The sequence below is a fragment of the Carassius gibelio genome, chromosome A1 (genome assembly GCF_023724105.1).
Source record: "Carassius gibelio isolate Cgi1373 ecotype wild population from Czech Republic chromosome A1, carGib1.2-hapl.c, whole genome shotgun sequence".
Taxonomy (NCBI): domain Eukaryota; kingdom Metazoa; phylum Chordata; class Actinopteri; order Cypriniformes; family Cyprinidae; genus Carassius; species Carassius gibelio.
The window spans coordinates 34699458-34724932 of NC_068371.1; the positions used below are offsets into that span (position 1 = coordinate 34699458).

A 25475-nucleotide genomic window follows, 5' to 3' on the forward strand; every position below is an offset into this window, starting at 1 on the left:
TGAAATATGATCTAAACACAGATAAGGTCTAGTACAGCAATAACAGTTTCATAACTCCAGCTTCAAAGCAGAAGTCAAATAAACGACCCACAGGATTAATAAACAGGATAAACGACCCACTGAATTAATAAACATGGATTAATATGCATATTGCACAACTTGGCGTTTTTTAATCGTTCAGTCATTCGCATTACACTGCAAATATGACCCAAACCAGTCAACGTTTTAAGTTTTTGTAATTTCATTGTCTTCCATTTTTAACAAGCATTTAAAAAAAGAAAGAAAGAAAGCTTTGATTCGTCTCTGCTTTTTATTTTCAAGTCTCATCTGTACAAGTTTTAGCCTATACTGTCCAGTCCATAAATCAACCATAAATCGATTTTAGGAAGTTTTAGGCAGAAATGATTCCATTGTTATTTTATGTTTGGCTCGGGATGTAAATGATTCTCGATGCCAATGCCTCCAGTAGTTGTTCGTGTTTATAACGAATATAATAACGTAAAACTACGTAAAATATCACACGGGTTTTACATAACCAGAGATAGCGTAAAGTAGGCTATATCTCATTAGGTGTATGGACACTTTTTATATTAATTGCGGTTCTGCAGTCAGAGTCTCTGTTGAATAAAGTAGGCGACAGTCCCACACGGAACAGTTTTATATCTTTAGATTGCGCTCAGAAACTTTACTACACGTTTAATTCGTCTAACATATGCTGAAACCTAGCTAGCATTTTCTTCATGAATCTGCGTCAGAGACAGACACACCATCGTAGCATAGGCTGCCTATTTATTTTTGACATTATCATTAGCCTAAAACAATTCCCTGTATCACTAATAAAGTTTACAGACTGATTATTTTAGCGGGTACAATTCAATTCTTATTAATCGTTTGCCTGTAATTATAAAAAATTCTTATTAATTTTTAAACAGATTGCAAAAAAGCCATTCCTTTTGTTAAAAGAAAAAAACATTCGCTTAAAAACGTGTTATAGTTTTAATCCCCATGAAAGCCTATAGTTAGGCTCATAGTTGTTATAAACTGGTCATTGTGTGGCAATCAAAGAAAGGTTTCTGTTTCATAGAAATACAGACACAACGCATTTGACGTCACAATGTCCTTCAGCAAACGAATTCACATCTGTTCGTTCAATTATGGCAAGAAAAATGATTTTATTTGCAGAGATTATTGTTAGAATTGTTGACTCTATATTCTTATAGATGCCTGTTCAATTCTTTGACTGCAATTTACATTAAGCGCTTTGCTCTCTTCTGGAGCAATTATGAACTCTGTATACATCGATAGTTGTCCTTTTTAAAGAAATGATTTTTGCATTAATACGCATTTATATAATCCTGTCATGTTTACGGCCTTAGAAACACATGTTCAGTATTTTCATTTGTTACAAAACATGGAGGAAAATGATCACATATTAGTTACATCACATATAACTCACGTTTTTCATAAACATCTGGAAGAATATGCTAGCTATTTAAATTATACTCGTAAACATTTTGTTAGGTGATCGCAAATAATAGGCTATTTATTTTTCTATTTCATAACCTGTTGCACAGAAATTTAAATAACCAGATTATTTTGTTATAGCCTATACCTACCACATGAAGATTGTCTCGCACTGGGATCCTCAATCCTGTTGTGATGCAAATGCAAATATTTTGAGATTCTTTAGTTCTCGTGAGTTACGTTTACAAGAGAGGTCGCGGGTAATTTATTCTTTTTAAATCTTTACCACAAAATACATTGTCATAAACCAGCACAGATGATCAGCATATAAAGGAACGCGTTTGTTCCCAGATGAACTTTTGCGTCCGTGTCGAGAAACGGGTGTCAGCTCTCTGAAAGTTTCATCCGTGGGCCTGTTTCACAAGAGCAGAATCCTGTCATTTATCAAAGAACAGTTTTTATTAAATAGCAGACATTTCATTTTGCAAAGCAGTATGAAAACTTCAATACTTCATTTCATATTACGTTTTTTACCGTGTGTTTTCAAATGCCCAGTAGATATCTAGAACTGAAATTACCTTGCGGCGTAAAAACTTTGTTATTATTATTAGCCTATTATTTAATGTGTTGAACAAAGACATTGCAATATAAAATGTTACCAGAACATTTTTGCACATTTTTAACTGTAGGTTTTTTTTAACATAATGTATAACTATAGTTGACCGTCCTTCGGGTTAAAAAAAAGTTACATTTCTAATTGTAGCTATTAGCCAAATTGTGTGGGTAGCACAGTACACAAATGTTCATGTGCTTACTAGTTACGTTGTAACATCATCTTTAAAAAAAACAATAAAAAAACACGATGGGTAATAGGGTAGGTAAAGTTTGGCCCAAGGTCAACTCCAGTATAAACTCAACAGGCCTACTGTCAAGGCTGATGGTCCCTCGGATAGGTCTAAAATAGTATTACTTAAATCTGACTGAAAATCTATTTGTCCCATCAGAAAAGTGTTTTGTTTAACTATCAACAACTCTTGACAGTAACACTGTCATGAGGACAGCTTCAATATATGAGCCAACACTTAAGTACGATCAGGATTTCAAATAATATCTGAATTAAATCAAGAAGATGGCTTTGTTGAGATTAATTACATACGATCTAATTGAGTATCTATCGGACTCTTTATTGGCCGTGGAGACGAGCAGAAAAGCGACAAGCAAAACGCCGTGATGCAACTCTGTTGTAACTGGAGCAATGGTCCGGTTGATTCAGGAGGACACGCATGCATCACTACAAAAAGTAGCCTAATTGAGTTCACTGCAAAATATTTTTATGCATGCATGTATATATTTAATTTACTTAGCCTATATAAAACAATCTCTCAAAAATATTTTATTGTCTTTGTGAATACACCATAGCAACATTAAAGCGTTCCGCCTGAACTTTGTAGTCTACAACTGGATCGCCATGCACCGTGCAATGACTAAATGTTCCAAAAGCTCTAAAGGCATGGGAAAATGATGAACGGTGTCACAACATGATTAAATATATTGTAAAAATATGTATACAAACACATAGAAAAGTTATCCGTTTTCGCTGTCACTGTATCTCGAGCTTGTCGTTGTAGCGCTTTGAGGAAGACTTGCCTGGCACTTCGCGCTTCCCACCCCAGCGAGCGCACGTCTTCCCCGTATGAGTTGAGCTGTACAGTGAGGGGGGACACGTGATCGCATCTGATCCCGTTGATTTTGTTATAGGGTGGAGGTCTGGGTTTTGTGTACATAAGGTCGTGTGCTCGATTCTTCTCTCTCTCTCTCTCTCTCTCTCTTACTCCAAGTGCCACCGCTCCGCCTCCTCTTTTCGCAACATTGACGCAATGTATAAATGCTGGAACAAAAGGACAACTTCCTTGAAGCTTGGCGTAATTGCAATAATAGAGAGCTTCAGTGACATTCTGATGGGTCCGGCATTCTACCGGAATATATTTCCCACAGCTTCTCTGGCTCGACGTAGGCTACGCGTAAAATGGATTTGCACTTTCCCAGGTTATTCCAAGCCTGAAGTAAGTATCATAAACCATCCTTTTCTTTCCCATATCCAATCTCTCCAGCTCTGCTCGCGCTCCCCTGCTTCATAAGAGGAAATACGACGGACCGAAGCGTTGTCGTTGAGTTGCCATTCACAGTGTGTTATCTCTTGTGTTGGCTGTGCGATTTAAATGTTTGAGGACGAAAGTTGTCGTGTTGTTTACGATTCATTATCGGACTTATCTAAAATTCACATAGGCTATGTATGAGCGGAGGCGGTAAACAACCGCGGGTCGCACAGTTGTTAATAATAGGACGGAAAAGAAAGGCGCTAATTTTCTGAATGAATGTTTTTGTGTTTCGTGAAGGGTTTCAACAAAAGGCGATGGATGCGCTCTCGCGGGGGGTGGGTGGTTGGGGATTAAAGTAGAAGTATCCTAACGTCAATGACACTTTCCACGATTAATTAATTTCGTGCATTAGCTAAGGTTGAATAGCATGTCAAAAGAGCGTCTCGAGCGCGTATACATTCATCACCGAGCACAAAAAGCTGTAGTGAAAGCCAAGCAGTGAAGTGCCGGGTTTTATTATGTTCAGCTACGCTGAAGCTGCTTTCCGCTTTCATTCCGCCGCTCCAAAATTATACGAAGATGTGGTGTGTGTCTCAAAACCAATATATTCTCACATGTTGCTCATTCTTACAGCTGAAAATAAACAAGCGCGTTTTATTTCAGCAACCAAACGATGGCTGTGCTGTTGGTGGTAGTGCCGATCCGATACTTTGCGAACAAAGGACTGGGGGAGAATTTCGTGAGGTGGAGGACGACAGTAAAAGAACGGCTTGACTGTTTACAATAATAACAGGATAGCCGTGACGTCGAGTGATCGACAGCGCTCTCAGCCAGAGGAGAAACTTCTGAGGCATCAACAACATTCTAAATTTGGACAGAGGTTACATCATCGAAGTTAACGCTGCTGAGGGGCGGGACTTCCGGTTAGATTTGAGTTCGTACCGCTGAAGCGGCTGCTCTTTCTGTTGTGTCTTTGTAGCCTATCCATCTGTCTCTGCACAGTCGCCTCCCCTTCACTGTCAAAAGCAGAGCATTGGTTAACATTCTGACCGGTTGCTCTGCTGGATGTATTAAGATGTTTCTAGATGCTCGTAAATTGTTAGTAATAATGACGTTGATGTAGCTATCGTGTGGTCCAAACTCACCGCATTCAAATAATACAAATGCCGCAACCCCAAGCTAACTTAAAAATAAGTAATGAAGTCATATATTATGACTTCAGCTATTCAGAGAGCCTGTTTGCAATGATCAGTTCATTATATCTCTAAAAACTTGTAATTTTGTGCTGGTGCTCTTCATAAAATGCCATAATTATAGTTAGTGGTAGGCTATGTCATATGTTTAGACAGGGTTGATTAAATATCATGTAATGGCTTTCTACAAAGTCAAGACAGTTAGCTATCACATAAAACTACTACATATAATCACTGAATGAATATCAGTCTCATGCCATACAACATACTAAGTATATGATGTTAAATTTACTGAAATTATATTGCCAGTGCACTCCATTGCATATAAACAGCATCTTTTGTGATAGGTACAACATTTTACAGGCTATAATGCCAGAAACAAAAATTCAGATAAAGTGTGTTTGTGCAGTTTCTAGGAGGTGATGTCAAATATTTTAGGAATAAACCTGAACTATTTTGTGTTCATACTCTCAGCATTCAAAATATTCCAAGGCATTTAATTAGAGAGGGTTTTTATATTGTAAAGCCATGTGGAAAGAGACCATTCACTTTAGCAAGATCTCTCCTGCTTTGGGTCACTAATAAATGAAGTTAAACCAAACAAACCAGCATGAGCCCTTGGTTGTGTCTTGTTAGGCCGGCCCACTTAACAGGGGTCAAAGGTTGCTGTTTTATTCTCAGACTTGACTTGCAGGCATCTATTGGCTTTTGATGGATGTTGTTACTTAAGTGTGTAGGCTCTGGCCTCTGTTAAAGTGGGGGCTGTCCCCTCACATGCTCCCACCCCCTCCCTCATACTAAAGAGATCATGGGTACAGCTGCCTCAGACAGCTTTGGGGTGGGTTGGGGGTCCGAGACCCTTCATTGAGAGAACAAAACCCTTTTATAAACACACACACTCAAGTTCACCCTTTACAACTGCCCCTATTTTCACACCCCTACAAAAAAAAAAAAAAAAGGTCTGAAGGGCACTGGGTGCACAGCACACGTATTTGTCCTTACTAGTGCACAGCTAATTACTAATATGTTAGGATCATAAATTTCAAAAACAGAAAAGCATATTACATTTTTTTTTTAGGTTAAAGTTTATAGTCATGAATAAGTTATACAACAGGTCAAGGATTTAAAGTAAAAAACTGTAGCAGATACTGCGTACAACAAAACACAACTTTTCTACTTTCATATATCCAACAATTGTAGTCTGCTATAACCTATTTTGCTGACTCAGCAAATTTTCATCTTATTTTTTTTTCTTTTACACTGATAACTCGTAACATTAATTTCCATGAAACTGCAAAATAAAACCACACATCTAATTAATGGCAAAACACACCAACAGAAAAATCTAAGAATGTGTAAATCAGATTAACATCCTGTATCTTTTCACCGAATGTATCGGAATAATTTGAAGGCCTGCAGTGTGTGTCTATTTCAAAAGTTGTTTGATGTTAAATGTGAAGGAAGAGGGTTTAATTTGATTCAGAGATTCAAGCTGTGAATGGAGAGTGTGTTAAACTTCAGTAGGAACCTTGTTGCTACACTTGCATTATGAGATGATACAGGAGTCATGGAGTCAGAAATTAGTCAGTAATGTAGATAAAATGTGCTGTGAGACAGGGCCTTAAATATAGGCCTTTATTTGTTGTATTGTTTGCCAGTGAACTTAGCTCTTTATGTGTATACAAAGGTCTTTGAAAGTGTGCATTTGGTTATTATTCATATATGCTTCCAAAAGCGTCATGCTTCATGTATTTGACTGCAATTCATGCTGTATTAGCTTAACATCTTTTAGCTGATTACACAGCCCTGTAATATTCATATGTAATCGAACAATAACAAAGCTGGGATCCATGATAAGGTTGATTCTGACATACACAAATATAAACTGTGGATTATTAGTATCTATTGGCTGCAAGGTGCCATAGGTGTAATGTAGATTCGGTCAGATTATTACAGCCTTTATACTTCTGCATATGAATGTTAGTAGGTTAATTAATCACCCAAACTACAAAAAATGGGTTAAATCTTGTGCTGGTATCTACTACAGAGTATCTGTGTTTGGATAAGTGGGCAGTATTAAGATTTGGGCTTTCAAGTGTGTCACAAAGCAGTTGCTGAAGAAAAACCAGGTCATATCACCCTCTCTTTCTGAACAGAATGGATATTTTACAGCACCACTGAGGCTGAGCTATCAGTTTGCATAGGGCCTATATAGAAGGACACCTTACATAAGTTTCTCTATAGGGAGCTGGAAGGGAAGTAGTCGATGAAATAGCTTAAATGACAAGCATTAGATAGCCAAGGGCTACTTTTTATTTTAATAGGCTCCTTATCTCTCCCGATTTGGGTGCCTCCCCTCAATTGGCAGAGACACACGGGATTGTTCTCCTTTAAACACATGCACGTCTCTCAACGCGCAGTTTAAGAGAATATTGTAAGATTGTTTCGTAATTTAAGGGTGATGAAGAAATGTTTCTTTCAGTAAAATCTTTCTAATCTCCCACCTTCAAAACCGCTCTCCAAGTCCATGTTCCCGGCATGCACACGCGAGCTGGGGGCGGCTCTTACAGATTTGAATGAGGAGAGTCACTTTCGGCGCCATTTTCGAGTGAGCGGCGATAACATCAACACCGAGAGCGCGCGCATAGAGGGTCAGCGCGCGCGACACATCGTCTTAAACATTAGACTTGTTATCTGAATGTGGGGAAAACTGCACGGTCGGAGCACGTCTAGAGAGCTAAACCGCCTGCGATCTGGTGTCGACGAGCACAGAAGTGACCAATACGATCCGACCGTGGAGCCGAAGGAGAAAAGGGGGCTATCGCTCAGCTAGCTGCGTAATATGGAAAACATGCGATTTAAAAAAAAATAATTCGTAAAAATAACACTCGACCCAGCCAAAAATATAGAAAAATTCTGAAAAATACCAGAGGGTCTTAGGATTGGGATTCAGCGCGGTGGTGATGAAGGTTTTGTCATTTTGGTGCTTTTTGACGTCGCTTTTTGAGCGGGAGTAACGGACGAGCCGCTGCGCAGATACACGCAGTTCAGTCCGAATCTGTGATGAATCACACACTGAACTCAGATCAGAGAGGACACACATCAAGCATTTTACCCGGTAAGATGTTTGAAACTGTTTATTCGTCGAGCTTGACATACAATAGTTGACTTTGAATGTCATTTGTTTTGTTTTTTACAGACCACGTTGTCGTGAAACTGCCTTAAAGCATTTTTTAGGGCAACGTTAAATACTTTGCGCCATTTTATAAGTCCAAGCACGAAAACCTATATTGATTTTAAAAAAGTTTTTATTTTATATTATTATTATTATTAGTGTAAGATGACGCGGTGACAGTGTAATGCTCTTGATTGAGACGTCCAACGTAATATGTTACAATTAGACTGAATGGACAACTGTGGTCTTTATTTAACTTATAAAAATCGACACAAATTACCCATGAGCCAGAGTTTTGTGCTGACCTTACTACTTGGATATTATAAATCGTCGAGTGTCCTTGTGTTCAGGTGAAATAATAGTGAAATGTAGCGTTTTTTGTGCATCTAGTGCTGTGAGGGCAGAGGACGCGTTTTCGTCTGCAGGAGAAAGAGAGATTCTTGCTTCTCAGCTTTTCTTAGAAATGTGAATTGGAGTTCAGCAATATGGTTACAAGCTGGCCAGTTTCAACTTCTTCTGCAAGTTGGTGGATTTACGCTCGAATTTTATTTGTATTATTCACAAAATACGAAAACGTTTATTATGTCCTGATCTTCAATAAATATCTGATTAAAAAAATCAATTACTTGATACGTTTATTATTAGTGTTCAGTAGCACCACTTGTATTTTTTCAGCTTCTTTGATGAATGTCAGAGGCTGTTTCCATTTTTCAAATAATAAATAACTTTCTGTGCAGTTTTTGTATGCAACTGGATGGAAAAGTAAGCCTTGAACCACTGTGGGGGTGGATTTGAAAATGCAGGCCTGTTGAGAAAAAGCCCATGTCAGATGCAGAATAGCTGAGGTGTGTGTTCCTCTCCTCTCTTTCAGTCTGCGTGTGTATTGGGAGTCTGTCTCGTGGACATTCAAATGAGCCAAAAGTTGTGACTTTTTTCATTATTTTTGATACAGTTATGGCATAGGCAAACAAGTCATCAGACAAATTTAACCTAGAGATAAATGTTTTAAATATATTTTATAAGTCACACAACCCTTTATTAAAAAAAAACAACTATTGGCATTATTGGTCCACAGCTTGTTTTCTGTAGCTGTTTAAACCAAACAGCTGTAGACACTTTTCAAAAGTGTAATTTTGTTTAGTCAGACTTTAATGTAGTGTAAGTCGTCCACTCACTCTGTAACTATTTTTGAGGCCAAGTGTGACTTTAATCAGAATCAGAATTGATATTTCTTTGGTTATGGCTCTACATTGTGTCAGAGGGACAATATTGTTGCCTTGAATGACTTTGAGTGTTTTTTTCATCACTCAGTGCAATGTATGGCAGTTTACTTGAATTATTGGAAAAAATATGAATAGTTCTGATAAGTTTTTAAAATAAACTTATTCATTTAGGCAGTGATCATTTTCTTCTGTAGAGCAGTAGTGGACTTTTTATTGCAAATTAATATAAAAATGTTTTAATATATGCCTAGTCATACCACAATGCAGTGTAAGAGCTTGCTCACCAATCACAAACATGATTTTTACAACAAAAAAGTAATGAAAATAAAAAATTACTGGGCACAAATCATGGGAATTCCTTGTATCTGTGCATAATTATATAAATATGATAATTACTGTGTAAAGTCTTTATAATTATAGTATGATTTTACAGTGGATATATTGTAAAACTGGTAATAGTTACCTAATAAAGTTGGCTACTTAAATGTTCGACACATTGCACACACACACACACACACACACACATTTAATCAAAACTTTCATTTATTAAAAAAATATTTAAAAACGACAGTTGAACATATATCTTTTAATATAAAGCGTCAGTAAGATTTTAACGTCATACGGCTTCCAGCCAGCTAGAAAAAGAATATCAGGAATGTATAAAACAGATATTGTCATGGTGACATGGCTTTTTTACTGATTGTCCAGCCACAACAACAACAACTGTTCAGTCTCTTCATTCACTCCTATACAAAGAAATAAATATGAGTAATTATTTGTAAAAACAAAAAAAACAGTAACTTGCACATTTTGCACAGATATTTCATTGTCACACTTGTAGCTTGTCTGTGTGAGGAGGATTAAAAATACCCGGGTGTGTGTGTATTTATATTGTCATGTCAGTGTGTAATTGTGGTCATGAGGTGATCCCTTAGTGGTCTATTGTGAGCGAGGCTGGACATTATGACGATGACCCACTTCGACCACTTTACATAGAGTTTGTCTTCAGATTAGGACTAAAGTTTACAGCATTATACGGGGCTTGTGTTTTTTTTTTATATCAACCACTCAAGACGTTGGCTGATGTGTGTTAAAGTACGATGGACAATGACAAAAGCATGCCAACAAGGCCCAAATTAATGCACATTCTCAGCCAGCCACTCATATTTTGAAATATTAACGTATTTAGTTTTATTTTTACAAGCGGAGCAGAGTTTGGGACAGTCCTATATTTATTTAGCTTATTTACAGACATTAGATAACAAGGTATTTAATAATAAGAGGTGACTTCTTACAAGAAAGAAAGTAACATTCCACACATTTTTTTTTAGCACTTTTAAATCCTGCTTTTAATTTTAATTTAGCACTCACTAATATTAAAAAAAAATCCTCAAGGCAAAAGATTGTATTATTGGAAGTCATTTTATTAAAAGCAGGTTGTTACATTTTATTAACAATGTTATATTTTGTAAAACACTCTTTCTACACTTTTCTACTTGAATCTACCCTTTCAAGGTCCAGCTGCATTTTCACCCTGTTGCTACAAATTTGCTACAAAGAAATTTTCCAAATTTTGCTGTAACCTTTGATCTTAGTGAGCGTTAGCTTGTTCTCTCGTGTCTCTGTGACCATGACACTCATCACAATCATGATAGTTCTTTATGACTTGTACTAGTTCATTATGATGTGTATTGCAAGTGTCATTCATTCCCACAGTTATAATATAAACTTGTAACCTCTTGGCCCAAATCCAAATGGAAACCCTTAGATGTGTTCTCTGTAGGAGCTGTGTTTGTCACATACAGCATATACCACTGACCCTGTTGGTCCCTGTTATATGCCCAGTGTTTAATGCATTTTTTCCCTTATTTTAATGCTTATGTAATATTGCATTTGACTCAGATCCCCATCCCACACCATTATGAAAAACTCTGTACATGTAGGGCCTGTTACTTAACTTTATGATTTTTCTCGAATCATTATTTGTTCCTTTTAATTCGGATGCCATGAAAATATACTAACAAAATAAAAAAGGTGGAATATCTTTGTCTATTGGCTTCCACTCAAATTGAGTTTTTTTTAACCTTAGCAATAAGATGATGCCCTTTGTCTTACACCCTGAATGGCATTTAGTATACTGTATGAGAAAAAAATAAATAAAAATTGTTAGTTGTTTTTGTGCTGCTGCTGTGCATGAATTGAGGCACCATCACGGCTTATATTATTCATGTCGATTCTGACATGAATAATATCGTGGAATTTCGCATTGTGTAATACTTTGGTGCCATATTGACTTCAATGGCATCACATTTTCATCTTTTGAGTAGCAGCAGCAGCAGCTCCTGTAGATAGTATTACAGGCCTGTACTGTTCTAGCTCATTTTAATGTCAACATCTCTTTGCCTGTAAACATCGTATAGTGGCTTTTTGAAGTTAATGCGATAGCAGAACTGGTCCCAAAATGAGTTTGAGGTTTCTGCTGTGTTTTCCCCCCTCTTTGTGTTAGCTCACTTCAATGTGCCTCTTGCCACAAAGTTAAAGAAAGGCCTTTAGGATTCAAAGACGTTGGTTGATGTAGTTTCAAGTAGTAGTAGCTTGAAGGGAAAATAAGAAGAGTCACTTGGCTGTGTTATTATCATGAAACCTGAATGTCAGTAACATTTGGGGCGGGGGCTTTTGATTTCATAACCTCACTTGCTAGTAGTAAACCGATCGGTATTAAACATAATTTTCGGGCCTAACTCGGGCCTCAGTGTCGTGTGTTTGTTTGCCCAGCAAGATCACAGGACTCTCGATTCTTGGTGGGTGTGTATCTGTGTGTGTCCTTTTGTAAATGATCATTAAGATGCAAAACACAGAAATGAAAATCTTGATCTGAGTGTCAATTACAAAGCTATCTGCTAAGAGGAACACAGCGCCAGTCGAGCTGTCTGATGCCAAACAGCAGAGCTCTTCATTGTAAGCTCTTCTTAGTACTACATGTGCTGCCAGGGGGCTGCCCCTATCTGACGTTACCAAGGCAAATGCACTTGTTATGGGGACTGGTGCTGTTGTCAAGGTATTAGGCCAGGGAAACCCCCCCCCACCTCCACCCACTCCTTCCAGTTAAAGTGCTTGAAGTGTTTTAGTGACGTTTCGTTCATGCAATATGAAACAACTTGTATATTGTGTTTGTAGTGTACTGTGATGTTTCATGTCAATCTATAATAGTCTGAAGCTTTACTGTACATCTAAACACAATTTGTAAAGAAATACGAATGAACCTTGCAAAATAAAAAAAACAACAACACAAAACCGCAAATTGAAAATCTGAAATGTGCTGCATTTAAGACTGACCAAACAACATAAACATTTTATAAGCTGTGTGTTGAAGAATAAATTGTGAAATAAAAATATTTAATTAATATAGCATCCAATTTTTTATATTTATAAGATTAATGTATTCTGCTTCCAGTTCTTTGTTTTGAAATATATCAGCAAATCTTTATTTACAAACTTTTTGTAACCTTTTTTTTTATTATTATGTATGAAATATTGTATTTTCTAGTATTTTAAGTATAGATGTTTTCAAGAGTACACTGATTATGCACAGATTATTATTTTTCATTATTATTATTTTTGTCAACTGTGTGTAGAGTGGGATTAAAAATGTCAGACTTGGTTTCTTTAGTTCCAGGATTGTTTTATGCTGTCCCATTGGGCAGATATTGTGTCTTTAAATGTTTTTTCACACACACTTGTGTGCTCTCGTGCCCCCTTTGCTTGTTACTCTTGTAAAAGCAAGTTAACTGATGGGAGCAGCTTCCCCTTTCTGTGGTAGGAAGCTAACTTCTGGCATACAAAGTTACAGGGACCAGCACATCTAGCTGCACTCTCGTAAAAATACACTAATCAGACTTACTCCTTCACATCACCAGTGTGTCATTTCGGTTAGCAAATTAACTATTGGTTATTCATACAGTACACAAGTACTATTTTATTAACTATTGTTTTTTTTTAATTGATGTACACATGTGCCCTGAAGTGTAACATTCAATGTATATTACTTGAATGTATAAAAAGAACTAAATACATTTTAATGGGCTTTTATGTTGTTGAATTCATTGTCCCTTCTAGGTTTTATTACCCTATAATAGACAGTCACTGTGAGTCAGTAGATACTGAGACTATACATTTCATGAAAACCATCACTGAGTTTTATGCCTTTATGGATTGAATTTATCAAATGCACTCAATAGTAAGTTACAATTTTAAAAAATTATTTGTTGGAGTAAAATCATTTTATTCTGATGTTGCTCGGTATTTAGGCTGAAATGATGATTAATCTTTTTTTCTTTCTACATGACTAACCCATTAAGGTTAGTTTATTTCAAGTGTGTCTTTAAAGTTAAGTTTTAGTACTACTGCTTAAAATTACATGTATATTGTGGGCATCATTAAAATGTACTTTGTACTGTTTGTCCTTTGGTTTGATTTTGTCCTTTGTATTTGTAATTGACAAGTGTGTTGTTGTTTTTAAATATAATACTTTTTTAACTTTACATTTAATTAAACCATGTTTTATCACACATTATGTAATTTCTAGAAAACACCTCTTCGTAGGTTTGTTACTGTTCTGGTCTTGTTTGTTGGGCATGGGTTTCCTTTCTTACACACACACACTCTCACACACAGTAACAAACAATAACACTAGGATTTATTTACTAGAAGATACAGCATTCATTTCAATATTTCAAATAATGTACACGTGCAAGAAAACTAAAGGTTAAAAAAAAAACTGCATGTTATGTTGATATTAAACTTTGTATTTACTTGTCATTTTGTTAAGGAACATAAAAGCTAGAATTTTTGCTTTATAAATTTTCCTTTAATTTTGTTTTCTCCAGGAAAGGAATGTAGAACACACGGCATGACACTGAGCTGTGACACAGTCAAAGAACTGGAAGTACACCACTAAGTGTAACCATGTGTAAGTGAACCATTTTAACTATATAGCTTATAAGAAGCATGGTTCAGTTGAATTATTATTTTTAATTGAAAAATACCATGAAGTATAAAGAATTTTTTAAGTGCCTAAAAAATACAAAACAACAAGAATGGGAAAATCATACAGACAACATAAGTAAATGTTATAATGTTGGAGATTTCAGGCTTTTGTCAGGGAACACGTTTTTTTCTCCCAGAGGTCCATGGGCTTCTTTTCATAACCTGTAATTTTACCCTTATAGACAGCAGATGCTTCCCTGTCCTCTTGCTTGTTACACCAAAAGTTTATTGTCACTGTTGGGTCACCTGGTACAAAAGCACATATGTGTTTACTGAACGAAACAGAAACCTGTGGGTTTACATCAGAAATAGAACATGATAAATATTGAAAGTTAGTCATGTGTGAAATTATTATTTTTTTGCTCGATTATTTTGCACTTTGCTAACATCATGTAAATTATTTGTAACACCCCTACATAACAGTCATTTCAAAGATGGTTTAAGACACAACTGTATGAAACCTTGTTGTTTAGATTACTCATATGGCTCTTTAAAAATGCATGTCTTGACTGATTTGAATTACCTCAATGAATCTACTTGCAATTTTTTTCTTATATTGAATATGAAAATAATTTTGAAAATATGATTCAGTTCATGTTTTAATAACAGTTGTTGGTTTTTGAAGTTTACTGCTTTTGTCAAATTTCTCTAAATAAAGGTATGATCCAGTTCAGTTTTTAATCACAGTGCACACTTACCTGGTAATAGTGATTTGATCAGTGAGAGACAGGCAGGTCGTGTAACACAGTGGGAAATATGTTTTTCTCAGAATAGGTACCAAATTACCCCAACTGACCAGAGAGTTAAAAGTATGCACAAAGATTTTGAGCACTGTGTACTTCTCCAGAAAAGTCCACCCATCTCTGTGGAATAAAAATGTACTGTTAAAAATAGAAGACAGTTATTAAAAAAAAAAGTGTTAAGGTCATATGAGTGTAAGGTGCACAATGTAACATTATATAACATTTCTGAAAATAAAACATTTTATATCTTTAAAAACTGAGATGTTTACTTAAGTTTGGCATTTGTGGGCTGCTTTTCATGATGTAACAAACTTAAATAAAAAAACAATGCATTTGACCTTGAAGTTGGACATTGTCAGCTGCATTTTTTTTGTGTGGTTGCCAATTAAAACAAAAAAATAAATAACTTTACTTGAAATAAATGCATTTTCAAATTTTTTCATACATGATTATATCAGTTACCTATGACATGCTGTATTTGCATAGCAAAACCAAAAGTGAGAAATAAGGCCACAAGCCCCAAGCTTGGTATTTTATCTCTATTTTTGATTATTGATTCTAACGTCCTCAACAAGTTACTTTTGCCCGCGAAGTCATTTTGTGAAAATGTCATTAGAGCTTTTAGTCATATTGACACTGATAACTCATTGTCTTGTATTGATCTTATGTTTTCAGGTTGCGAAACGAGGAGCGTGTGTGCGTCTGTGTGGGCGCGCGCCTCGCGTGAGTGCGTGTGCGCGCGCTCTGTGCGGGGCCTGTCGGTACTGTAGCAGCACAGAATGGTTTGTGAGTTATAACGGGGATGCAGGCCGTACTGTGCTGCGGCAAGAACGACAGGACAGACGCGCACCTCAGATTCAGACGGATGAAAAGACAGAAGAGAAAGGTCTAGTAGGCGAAAACAACAGCAGCAGCAAGACTCCGTGTTTCTGTGAGTCTCCTGAACTTGGCCTTGTGACTGACTGGCTGCCTGGCTGTAGCAGCACGTAAATATTGGAGTCAAAGCACTAGCGAATCCTCCAGTATTGACCGTGCTGCTGGAGTTAGGCGGGCCGTTTCCCGTCTGCGGGGGGCTCATCAGGAGAGCACGAGAAGATTAACGACGGACTAATGACATGCTGTCGAAATACCGGTGTTTTAAACGCTTTTGAGCTGAGAACCGTTGACATGAAATGTGATAAAACATCGCATAAGCTGCATAAGAGTTTAAGTTCAAATTAATTCAAACAATTTATGTACATATAAAAATGCAATAAAGGAATATACAATTTTAAAAAAAAAACATTACAATCAGCATTTTTTATTTTATTTTTTTTGTACAGGGCCACGTTGTGCGAGAACTGCAGTTTCTGTCAAATACATACATCTAACCACATTCATTTCTCACCAAATTCCAATAAAAATACATTTTATTTTTAGTTTACTGTTATAGATGAAACGTTTCTTAGAGAACAGTTGTAAGCATCATCCTATCAGTAATGTACCTGACGTCTTTATTTACACATTTTGAATTACGCAGCATCGCCATCTTCTGGGAAAATTTAAATGGTTTGAAGTTTTCAGATCACCCCGTTTCTTTTAGGTTAAGATTAATGGGAGGGGTGCTGACAGAATCTCATCTAGATCGGCTCCTTTTGGTATTTTTTAAGTGTTTGAGTTGATTCTCGCGTTTCTTTCGCTTGGTAAGAATCGTCAATATCAAGTATATTTACACACTCTGCTGAAAGGCTCAGGCGATACTAATGAAACCAAACCATTCTTCAAATCGAGTCCAGCCTCAGGCCAAGATTAAGAAAAGTTTGCGTTCATCTGGATCAGCTGTCCAAAAACTGTCAAATAAGCGAATGAAAGACAAAAATGCGAATCTACATAAAACCTCTAAAAGCACTTCAACTCGAAACACTAAGTTGTTCCCTCAAGTAATAGCTTACGAATGACCAAAAATTACTGAGACAAACCTAAATGTTAGCTCAGATTTAACTGATTTGATTCTTAAGTGACCGATTCCTCTAATATCCAGCCACACCACTATTCGCTTTTGAATGAACCTGAATTGAAATAACGGATGTGAAGCGACAAGACGTATTCTGGGTCGTTCAGTACAGGCAGATTTTCTTGCCTTAATAATTAAAAAATAATAATTTATTGAAAGAAAGCCTGATTATCTTGAACGACGAAGCGCAGCTCCGGGACTCATATTTCTGATGGCAGTTGTTCTTGCCACCCAAAAAAAAAAAAAAAAAACTACAAATAAATAAATACGTGCAACTGGCCATCAACTCAATTTAAATGGATCATTCACTCAAAATCCGCTTGACACTTTGATAGTGAATATCTATCTGTTCGTAGAAAACCGTTTCGTACCATTAATTAGTAAAACTGCTCTGAAAAGCTACACTGATTCTCCTTAATGGTTATTGATTTGTATTAAAGACGCATAATAATAAATAAATAAAACACTTTTTAGATTCTCGGTGGTAGGATGCCATACAGCTGATTTCAGTGATAAAAATCACCGGAGGTGTATGTCCTTCTGTACAAGGAAAAAAGTTATTGGTGTGGGGCTATGCACTGACTCTTACGTTGTAGGTAGAACATACATGAAACCTAAACCTATAACATTATTTCATTTTGTGTCATTTTGATTGGTCATTTAGGATTATGTAACACTGTTTTCTTTTTTTTATATCGTGAAACTTTGGTTTAAAGAAAGGTTTGGTGCCACTGGTATTCTTGGATGTGTCAGAATCTGAATATAAAATGATTCGTTATAATAATAAACCAAAGCCGATACTAGGTGCCCTAACTTGACCGATCATGAGTCCTTTGATGACATATCCACTTCTACATCGTATTACGTAATAAAACATGTGAAATCAACGATGCTATCGAATGACATGCATGACGGACATAATTAGCGAACCGATGAAAGAAAATAGAGCAGAAACCACGTCACTTTCTTTTGCTCTTACTTCACTCCCTTCCATCGGCTGCACTAGAGCTTAAATACTGTACTTATGAATTCGCACTCAACACTTTCTGAAGCTAAGTTGGCCTTGTTTCATAGAGAAGTTCATAGTGCACCCAAACTGGCTGTATACGTTTTTTTTTCCCCCTACTGAGTAAGCTGTTCTTGGCAGGTAAGGCGAGATCGGAGCCGGTAATTGCTACAGAAACATCAGTTGGAGTGTCAGAGCTGAGCAACGCGCAGGTTTCTGGTGAGATCTGATTGGTCAGTTCTGAAAATAACGGATTTGTTATCATTCAAAAGGCTAGAGGCGAGCGGATGAGTGAATGGACCCGTGTTGATCATCTCTTCGCTGTTTCTAAACTAGTTTATACAGCGACAGCAAACCAACATCGCTACATAACCTCACTTCATTTGTCATAACCTGCATTTCAAAATCAAAACATGGCGAATCCGGTAAAGTTGGTGTAATTCTGTACCCTGTACAAAAAGTAGTAAATCAAACCATTCTCTTGCCATTACAAGACAGCGTCTATTTATTAATTATTAAACTAGCTTAAGCTAAATCATAATATATATAACGTCAATAAATAAAAGGTCGACAGGAAGAATATGATGAGACACTGTGCCTACTTTACCTTCCTTTTGTCCATTTACCTCGACATCTGCTTACTAGTCACCCCAAAGGACAAGGTGATGTCAGTCAAAATAAATATTTTTTACAATAACGCAATAATCCTATGAAAAGCAGAGATGTTGGGTTAAACAGTTGCTCCGCATAACTGTGAACACAATCTCACGCGCTCTTTTATTGGATAGAAACCGCGCGCGCCAGTAACCAGGGCACTCAAAAAACGCAATCATGGCGCTTGTTGCTGTGCAGATTTCAACACTAGCGCACGTCAAAAACAACAACAGTTTAAATCGAAGTTACGAATTACGAGTAACAAACAAGCGTCTTACAAAACGGTTGTTTTAACGTGTCTTTGATATGAGAGCGAGAAAACATATGAACTCAAGAAAAGATACATTTTCGTTTTTGAAAGAAGTTGGTCAGATATAGATCCCCCCTTAATGTTGAGCGGCGCGGTTGTTGCTATGCAAACCTTCACAGCTGTGACTGAGGGGCACAGAACAGGTTAAAAGCTTTTAAGGTCACATCGACCGTTATCCCTCAGATTTGTCTCGCACATTCAGTGTGATTGCACACATATACAGACTTGTACACCTAATGCCATAAATCCAAAGTCTAACCATTGGTCTATCGTATCATACTTTCACCCTGTTACCTGTACGGTCTGATAGTTGACAGATTGATGTAAACATGGTGTCTCCTAAAGACAGCAAGTCCAAAACTACCTGACGATTAAGTGACATTATGTTTGGTGAGGTAATAACTCGGTCAGTCTTACAGGTTTAAAGGGATAGTTCACCATAAAACTTAAATTCTGTCATTTTAGTTTATTTCTTCTGCTGAACACAAATGAAGATATTTTGGAGAATGCTGGCAAACATGCAGTTGACAGTAGCCATTGACTTCCAAAGGATTTTGGAATGGATACCATCATCCAGGGGCGTTGGACTGGGGGTAAAACCAGTACTGATTACCAGGGCCCCAAATGAAGAGAGGGCCCTTTAAAAGTCTGGAATATATATTTTATTTTACCTTGATATTTTCATGGGGGCCCATCAGGACTGCCTATGCACAGGGCCCGGGATCTTGTGCAACGCTGCTGCCATCATCTGTTTGGTTACATTTAAAAAAATATCTTCTTTTGTGTTCAGTGGCTGTGAGAAATTCAAACAGGTTTGGAACAACTTTAGGGTGAGTAAATCATGACAGAATTTTCAATTTGGGTGAACTTTATAGCGATAAATTGTCCAAAATAATAGCGCTGTCATTATTTACTCTAATTCTTACACAACAGTAAAGCACAGTCTTGGTAGTCACCCCGGTTCTTCCATTCATTTTGAAAGTATAAAAAGCAATGAGAGTGAATGCTTAACTTTATTCATAATCATATCGATTTGTGTTTCACAGAAGAAAGAAAGGATTGAGGGAGTAACTGACGACAGATTTTTCTGTAATTGCCAGTCTGTCGAATGTTCACAAGAGGTCGCCGTTGAACTATAATATATTTTATTAAAGTGAAAGGAAAAAAACTTTCACATCTTTTACAAAAATATGGCAAGAGAGATGGTAAAACGGATATAAAGTACGGCATTTGCATAATACACAAAACAATTAGAGTTAGTGGTGTAAAGAGAGGAATATACAGTTATATCTTGTCTGAGAATTGGTCAATTCTGCTCTCAACAAATCACTTCACAGGGAAACATGATTCTGGGCAGTGTTATAATAAATGTGGACTCACAGAAAGCGCAGAGCATATGCTGATCAACTGTATTCATATGAAAGACAAAGACTACAATTAAAGAGGATTTAATATATGCTGGGATAAACTCTTTAACTTTGCAGAATGAACTACTAAACAGTAGTCTTATAAAGGTTATAAAGCTTTTTTTTTTTTGAAAGCAATAATGTTATATAACAGTTTTTTTTCTCTCTCTCTCTCTCTCCTGATATCAATGTATCATCGATAGGCGGCGGAATACGCAGCGAACGCTGGTTTGCCAACCACCATTAAACGTTGAAGAAGAAGAACCTTTGCGTCATATCCTGCTAGCTTATGTAGGGGGAATGAGAAAATGATCTCCCATGATTTGTAGCACCAATAACCTCGTATAACAACTAAATAGAACATAACCACATAATTTAACTGTAAGGGTATACTTGTGAAAGAAACACTATCATGGCGGCTTTGGTTTCATGCTGTTTCAGCTGTTGTGAAGACAATAACAGCGGCCACGTAACACTGAAGGAGATGCCCACGGTTCAGCTGGACACTCATCACATGGGTAAGGGTCAAGATCTGACATTTCAGACATTAAATTCACGGAAAACATTTTGAGTACGGCATAAACGGTTTGATAAACAGGGCTGTCCTTAAAAACAAACAAACAAAAAACCCTTTTTTCGCCATACAATGATTGAAGTGTTATGATCTCTTTAATGCTACCAGATTTGACATATCAGTGTATTTACAGTTCTTTGAGTTTGAGATTTATAATGACATGTATATAATTCAATGAGAAGAGGCAAGGGGACTTCATAAACAATAGTTAAATGACACAAAATGTATAGCATTTTTGAAAAAGGATGAAAACGTGCACAATTTCACAACGTCATGAAGCAGGAAAAAATTATAATAAACTATTTTGATTTGTTATGCTGTTAATTAAGTATGTGAAAACTGGACCCCCCCCCCCCCATTATATTTCAGGTACTGATGTTGTCATTGTAAAGAGTGGAAGACGCATATGTGGAACTGGTGGTTGCATCGCAAACGCCCCTCTCCATCAAAACAAGAGCTACTTTGAGTTCAAGATTCAGTCCGCAGGTAAGACATGATGCATGCAAGCATTTACATGTAAGTTAGATAAATCACTCAATACTTGATTTTAGTTGTTAGGTGTGACTTTGTGAACCTGGCCTCTCGCAGGTGTCTGGGGAGTAGGAGTGGCGACGCAGAAAGCAAATCTGAACCAGATCCCTATGGGCAGAGACCTGCACAGCCTTGTGCTCCGGCAAGACGGCACCGTGTACCACAACAATGAAGAGAAGAACAGATTACCTGCAAACAGCTTACCACAGGAAGGAGACATTGTGGTGAGTCTTAGCAGCATTAAATACATATGGGATTTGTTGCTAAATATAAATATTTATGTGTGCTTGGTAAAGGGAGAAGCATTTAATGTTGGACTGTGCTTCCATTTAGGTTTTGCTTTTTATAATAACAAGAGATCTTAACTGTGTTGTTACAGACTCATTAAATACTTCATTTTGGCATACCACCTGACTGTAATTTCATACTGAGTTTACTGGGTTATCTGCAAACTGGAAACCTGTTAGCACTAATATGTATGCTGACAGGAGCTTTGATGGATTTCATGAAAGCAGTGGTTAATTTTCAGTATAATAGCTTCATGTATCAAATTTTCTGGTTTTGCCCATTTTTGTGTGTGTAGGGTGTTACGTATGACCACGTGGAGCTGAATTTGTACTTAAACGGGAAGAATATGAACTGTCCGGCGTCAGGTATTAGAGGGACTGTTTATCCTGTAGTTTATGGTAAGTATTTTTCAGCATTATTTCTTTTTTTTTAATGACTATAACTAACCACTAACATCTTCTTTGGTTGCCAGTGAGACAGGAGTGCTCTGTTACATGATAACACGATTACAAAATTAGATTTGTATTCTCTGTTACCCTGTAGTTAGTGATGAACTGCATAGAGATGATCAGTCTTTTAATGTTCTTTGATTCCAGCGTCGCACAGTGTTTATGCTGGGTCTAGAAAGAATCAAACACACACACAAATAAAATAAAAAAATCACATTTTGTTGTTTTGCAGCCTGAAATGAAGATGGACACACTTTTTGTTTTATCTAGCTGTAATTACTCAGTGCAACTTATGACATCCAAGTGAAAGATATAACACCAACGTGTCAGAAAAAATTTAAAACAGAATATCTGAGTTTGAAAAAAGATCACCCACCTCCTAAAAATGATTCGTAATCTCAATCAATTCAACTGAGATCATCTGTGGTAATTTGACAGCATTTTAACTGAGCCTTTCAGTCCTTGGTAGTGCAACTGAAGCAAACAATCAACTATTGGGTGACAAGTTAGGAGATGGATACAAAAACATTTCTAAGGCTTTATCAATGTCTAGAAGCAGAGTGAAGTCTATTATTTAGAAGTGGAAGGTGTTTGTTACAACACAGACCCTCCATGGATTAGAATGGCACTCCAAACTGGAAGAGCCAGGAGAAAAACTGCTCAGAGGCCTACAGCAACTCTGAAGCAGGTGCAGCAATATATGACAGAGTGGTCACTGTGTGCATGTGACAACAATATCACAAATTCTTCACAAATGTAGCTTGTATGGGAGGGTTGCAAGGAAAAAAAGCTACTCCTCAAAAAAGGTCACATGCAGTCACGACATAAAGCATCTTGAAGATTCTCTGCAGCAGGGACTGGGGCACTGGTCAGGGTAGAAGGAAAAATGGGGTAAAATACAGTCAAATTCTTGAAGAAAAACTGCTGCCCTCTGCCAGAAGGTTGCCAATAGGAAGAGGGTTCCAACATGAAAGTGACCCAAAGCACACAGCAAAACTGAGCACACTGTGGTTGAAGGAGAAAAAGGTGAATCTCCTTGAATGTCCTGGTCAGAGTCTGAAACCCCATTGAATATCTGAGGAACGTTTGAAGACTGCAGTCCACAAACGCTCACCATCAACTGACTGAACTTGAGCAGTTCTGCAAAGAAGAGCAGGCAAATATCACAAAGTCTAGATGTGCAAAGTTAGTAGAGACAAATCCCAGCAGACTAAAGGCTGTAATTAAAGAAAAAGGTGCTTTAACCAAATACTGACACAAGGGGAATATCCTTTTTCCAAATCAGTGATTCATTTTTTTTTTCTGGATGTTATAAGTTGCACTACATATAAATAAATATTGATTAAAAAAACTGGATAAAACAAAAACTGTGTCTGTCTTCATTTTAAGATGCAATGCAACAAAATGTGATTATTTCAAAATGTGATTTTATATAACATAGTTAGATGACAACCTTTTTTCTTAAATACTTTCCCAAATTGAGTTGCCTAAGAATTACCTAAAACATAAGTCTTTTGGTAGCTTTTCATAATTCTTGCATTTTGAAATAGAATTTATTATTAAATAACACATCTGAACTTGTGTGGCTTGGTCTTGTCCCTCACAGTTGATGATAGTGCAATTCTGGATTGCCAGTTCAGTGACTTCTACCATCCTCCTCCGCAAGGCTACCAGAAGATTCTGTTTGAGCAACAGATCTTCTAAAGATCATGATGTGCTACTCCACAGCTGGGATTTGAAGTGCTATGATCATGAGTGACTTCCAAAGATTGTGTGGCTCAGAAAACTGAAAGAAATTGAAGTAATGTCATCTGTGATTTTGACTCGTGTAAAACCTACACATATCTGGCCATTACTACTTAGTTTAAAAAGTCATTCTACGTTTTTCAGATGAATTGTATTATATCATCTGCCCAATAATGGTATGTGCACTGATCTCAAAACATACATCTTTAGTTTACTCTTAATCAAACACTGTACATTTACTGATGTACAGTATTAACAGTGCACTGTTGTCCTGCTTTAATCTATGCCCTGTCTGTGAAACCAGGCCATGAATTTGTGTTTTAAGGCTGGTTTGAATACAAAAATGGGCAATAATGGAGTAACATATTACAGCTGACAATCATGACTTTATGCTTTATGCATTTCAAGAGAACTAAGTGATGCTGACCTGAAATGCTGATACTGACTTAAAATACTGTCTCTGTTCTTCTTATTGTTTGTCTGATTTCTTTGTTGTCTGTCTGATGTATGACCTGCAGCTGCACTCTCCATATACATCAAAATGACTTGGTTTTACACAAGCTCTACAAAAACACATATATTAAAATTTTATGGAGTTTATATTTGGTTGTATTTTCCATATTATCTTGCGTTTGATATACACTGTCTTCTCATTATTGCGGTTTCTGCACCTTACCTTAGATATTTAATAAAGTATTTTTTCTCTATTAATTGTTACAACTGATCACAAAACTGTTTTCAATAAATAAGGGAATATTGAACATGATGTCATTTTTGTATGTTCTAAGCTGACAGGTCTTCGTTGTCTAACGGTTTTTCTTCTGTCATTTGTTCAGAAACACTTTGTATTTACCTTACAATAAAATAAGACTTAAACATGTTCCTGTTTCTATTAAAATGTGAATTTTTGCTCAATGACTCAAAGGCCTGTCTGGAGCGCACTGTACTGCGCGATGACGCATTTTTACGTACGTAACTGGCGTACTCGTCATGTCAGATGAGCAAACTTGCGCAATCTCTAGTCTACTCACGATGACGCACGTCTACTGTACGGGTCGGGTCCGAAGAAACACCTCGCCTTAACTCCAGTAATGTTTCACTGCAGAATCATTGCTCCTTTTATCATTATCCTTTACCTGGAACCCCATAATGAAGTGGCGTATAACTGTAGAATGCATCCACAAGACCTGTTAATTGTCAAAAAAACATAAATCATATTACAGTTACAATACAGGAGTCGGTGTTCCGTCTGCTCTGCACCACCCCGGTTCTACGTACATAAATCGAGTCCCCCCATAGTGATGAGGATCCGACTCATTTCTGGGATTCGGCTCTTTCCCAAAATGAACCAGTCCAAAAAATAATGAAATAAATAAATAACGATCCAGCAATTATTTAACTAATCACGGTCACTAACATTTATCAGTGGCATATTACTTGTCTAAAAAAGTTAGAATAAATCAATCCATAAATGTATATTTCATCACAGGTGACTGTTCAGAAGTATTAATAAGCAATTTAATATATCTCGTTCAGTGTGTTGCATGTATGATTCAGCTTAAAATGTGCATAAAG

At 36.9% G+C, this 25475-nt stretch overlaps 1 protein-coding gene and 2 long non-coding RNA genes across 5 annotated transcripts; 2 read left to right on the forward strand and 1 right to left on the reverse strand.

Moving 5' to 3' along the window:
* The first annotated feature begins 3305 nt into the window (after positions 1–3305).
* On the forward strand, positions 3306–14160 carry LOC128018589 (uncharacterized). The gene is made up of 3 exons (XR_008184916.1): positions 3306–3527; positions 4227–7874; positions 14041–14160. It is a non-coding gene; the product is annotated as an uncharacterized LOC128018589 (long non-coding RNA).
* On the reverse strand, positions 13939–18705 carry LOC128018584 (uncharacterized). Its single transcript, XR_008184915.1, has 3 exons — positions 18550–18705; positions 14899–15063; positions 13939–14446 (listed from the first exon to the last, which is right to left on the reverse strand). It is a non-coding gene; the product is annotated as an uncharacterized LOC128018584 (long non-coding RNA).
* LOC128018569 (SPRY domain-containing protein 7) lies at positions 15963–24780 on the forward strand. 3 transcript variants are annotated; one of them, XM_052604176.1, is made up of 7 exons: positions 15963–18161; positions 20516–20603; positions 20754–20830; positions 21256–21372; positions 21475–21641; positions 22001–22103; positions 23761–24780. In XM_052604176.1, the coding sequence occupies exons 3-7, from the start codon at positions 20797–20799 to the stop codon at positions 23856–23858; spliced, it is 519 nt and encodes a 172-aa protein (XP_052460136.1). In that variant the 5' UTR covers positions 15963–18161; positions 20516–20603; positions 20754–20796; the 3' UTR covers positions 23859–24780. The 3 variants fall into 3 exon arrangements, with proteins under 3 accessions (XP_052460136.1, XP_052460127.1, XP_052460118.1); XM_052604167.1 differs by having other exon boundaries at positions 20516–20830; XM_052604158.1 differs by lacking the exon at positions 15963–18161 and having other exon boundaries at positions 18702–20830.
* The last annotated feature ends 695 nt before the right edge of the window (positions 24781–25475 follow it).

Excerpts from the sequence above, each read along its gene's own strand:
- LOC128018569 (XM_052604167.1), top strand. The coding sequence starts at position 20,725 with ATGGCGGCTTTGGTTTCATGCTGTTTCAGCTGTTGTGAAGACAATAAC. Across the intron at positions 20,831-21,255 it reads GCTGGACACTCATCACATGG|GTACTGATGTTGTCATTGTA; the intron begins GTAAGGGTCAAG and ends ATTATATTTCAG. Across the intron at positions 21,373-21,474 it reads GTTCAAGATTCAGTCCGCAG|GTGTCTGGGGAGTAGGAGTG; the intron begins GTAAGACATGAT and ends GGCCTCTCGCAG.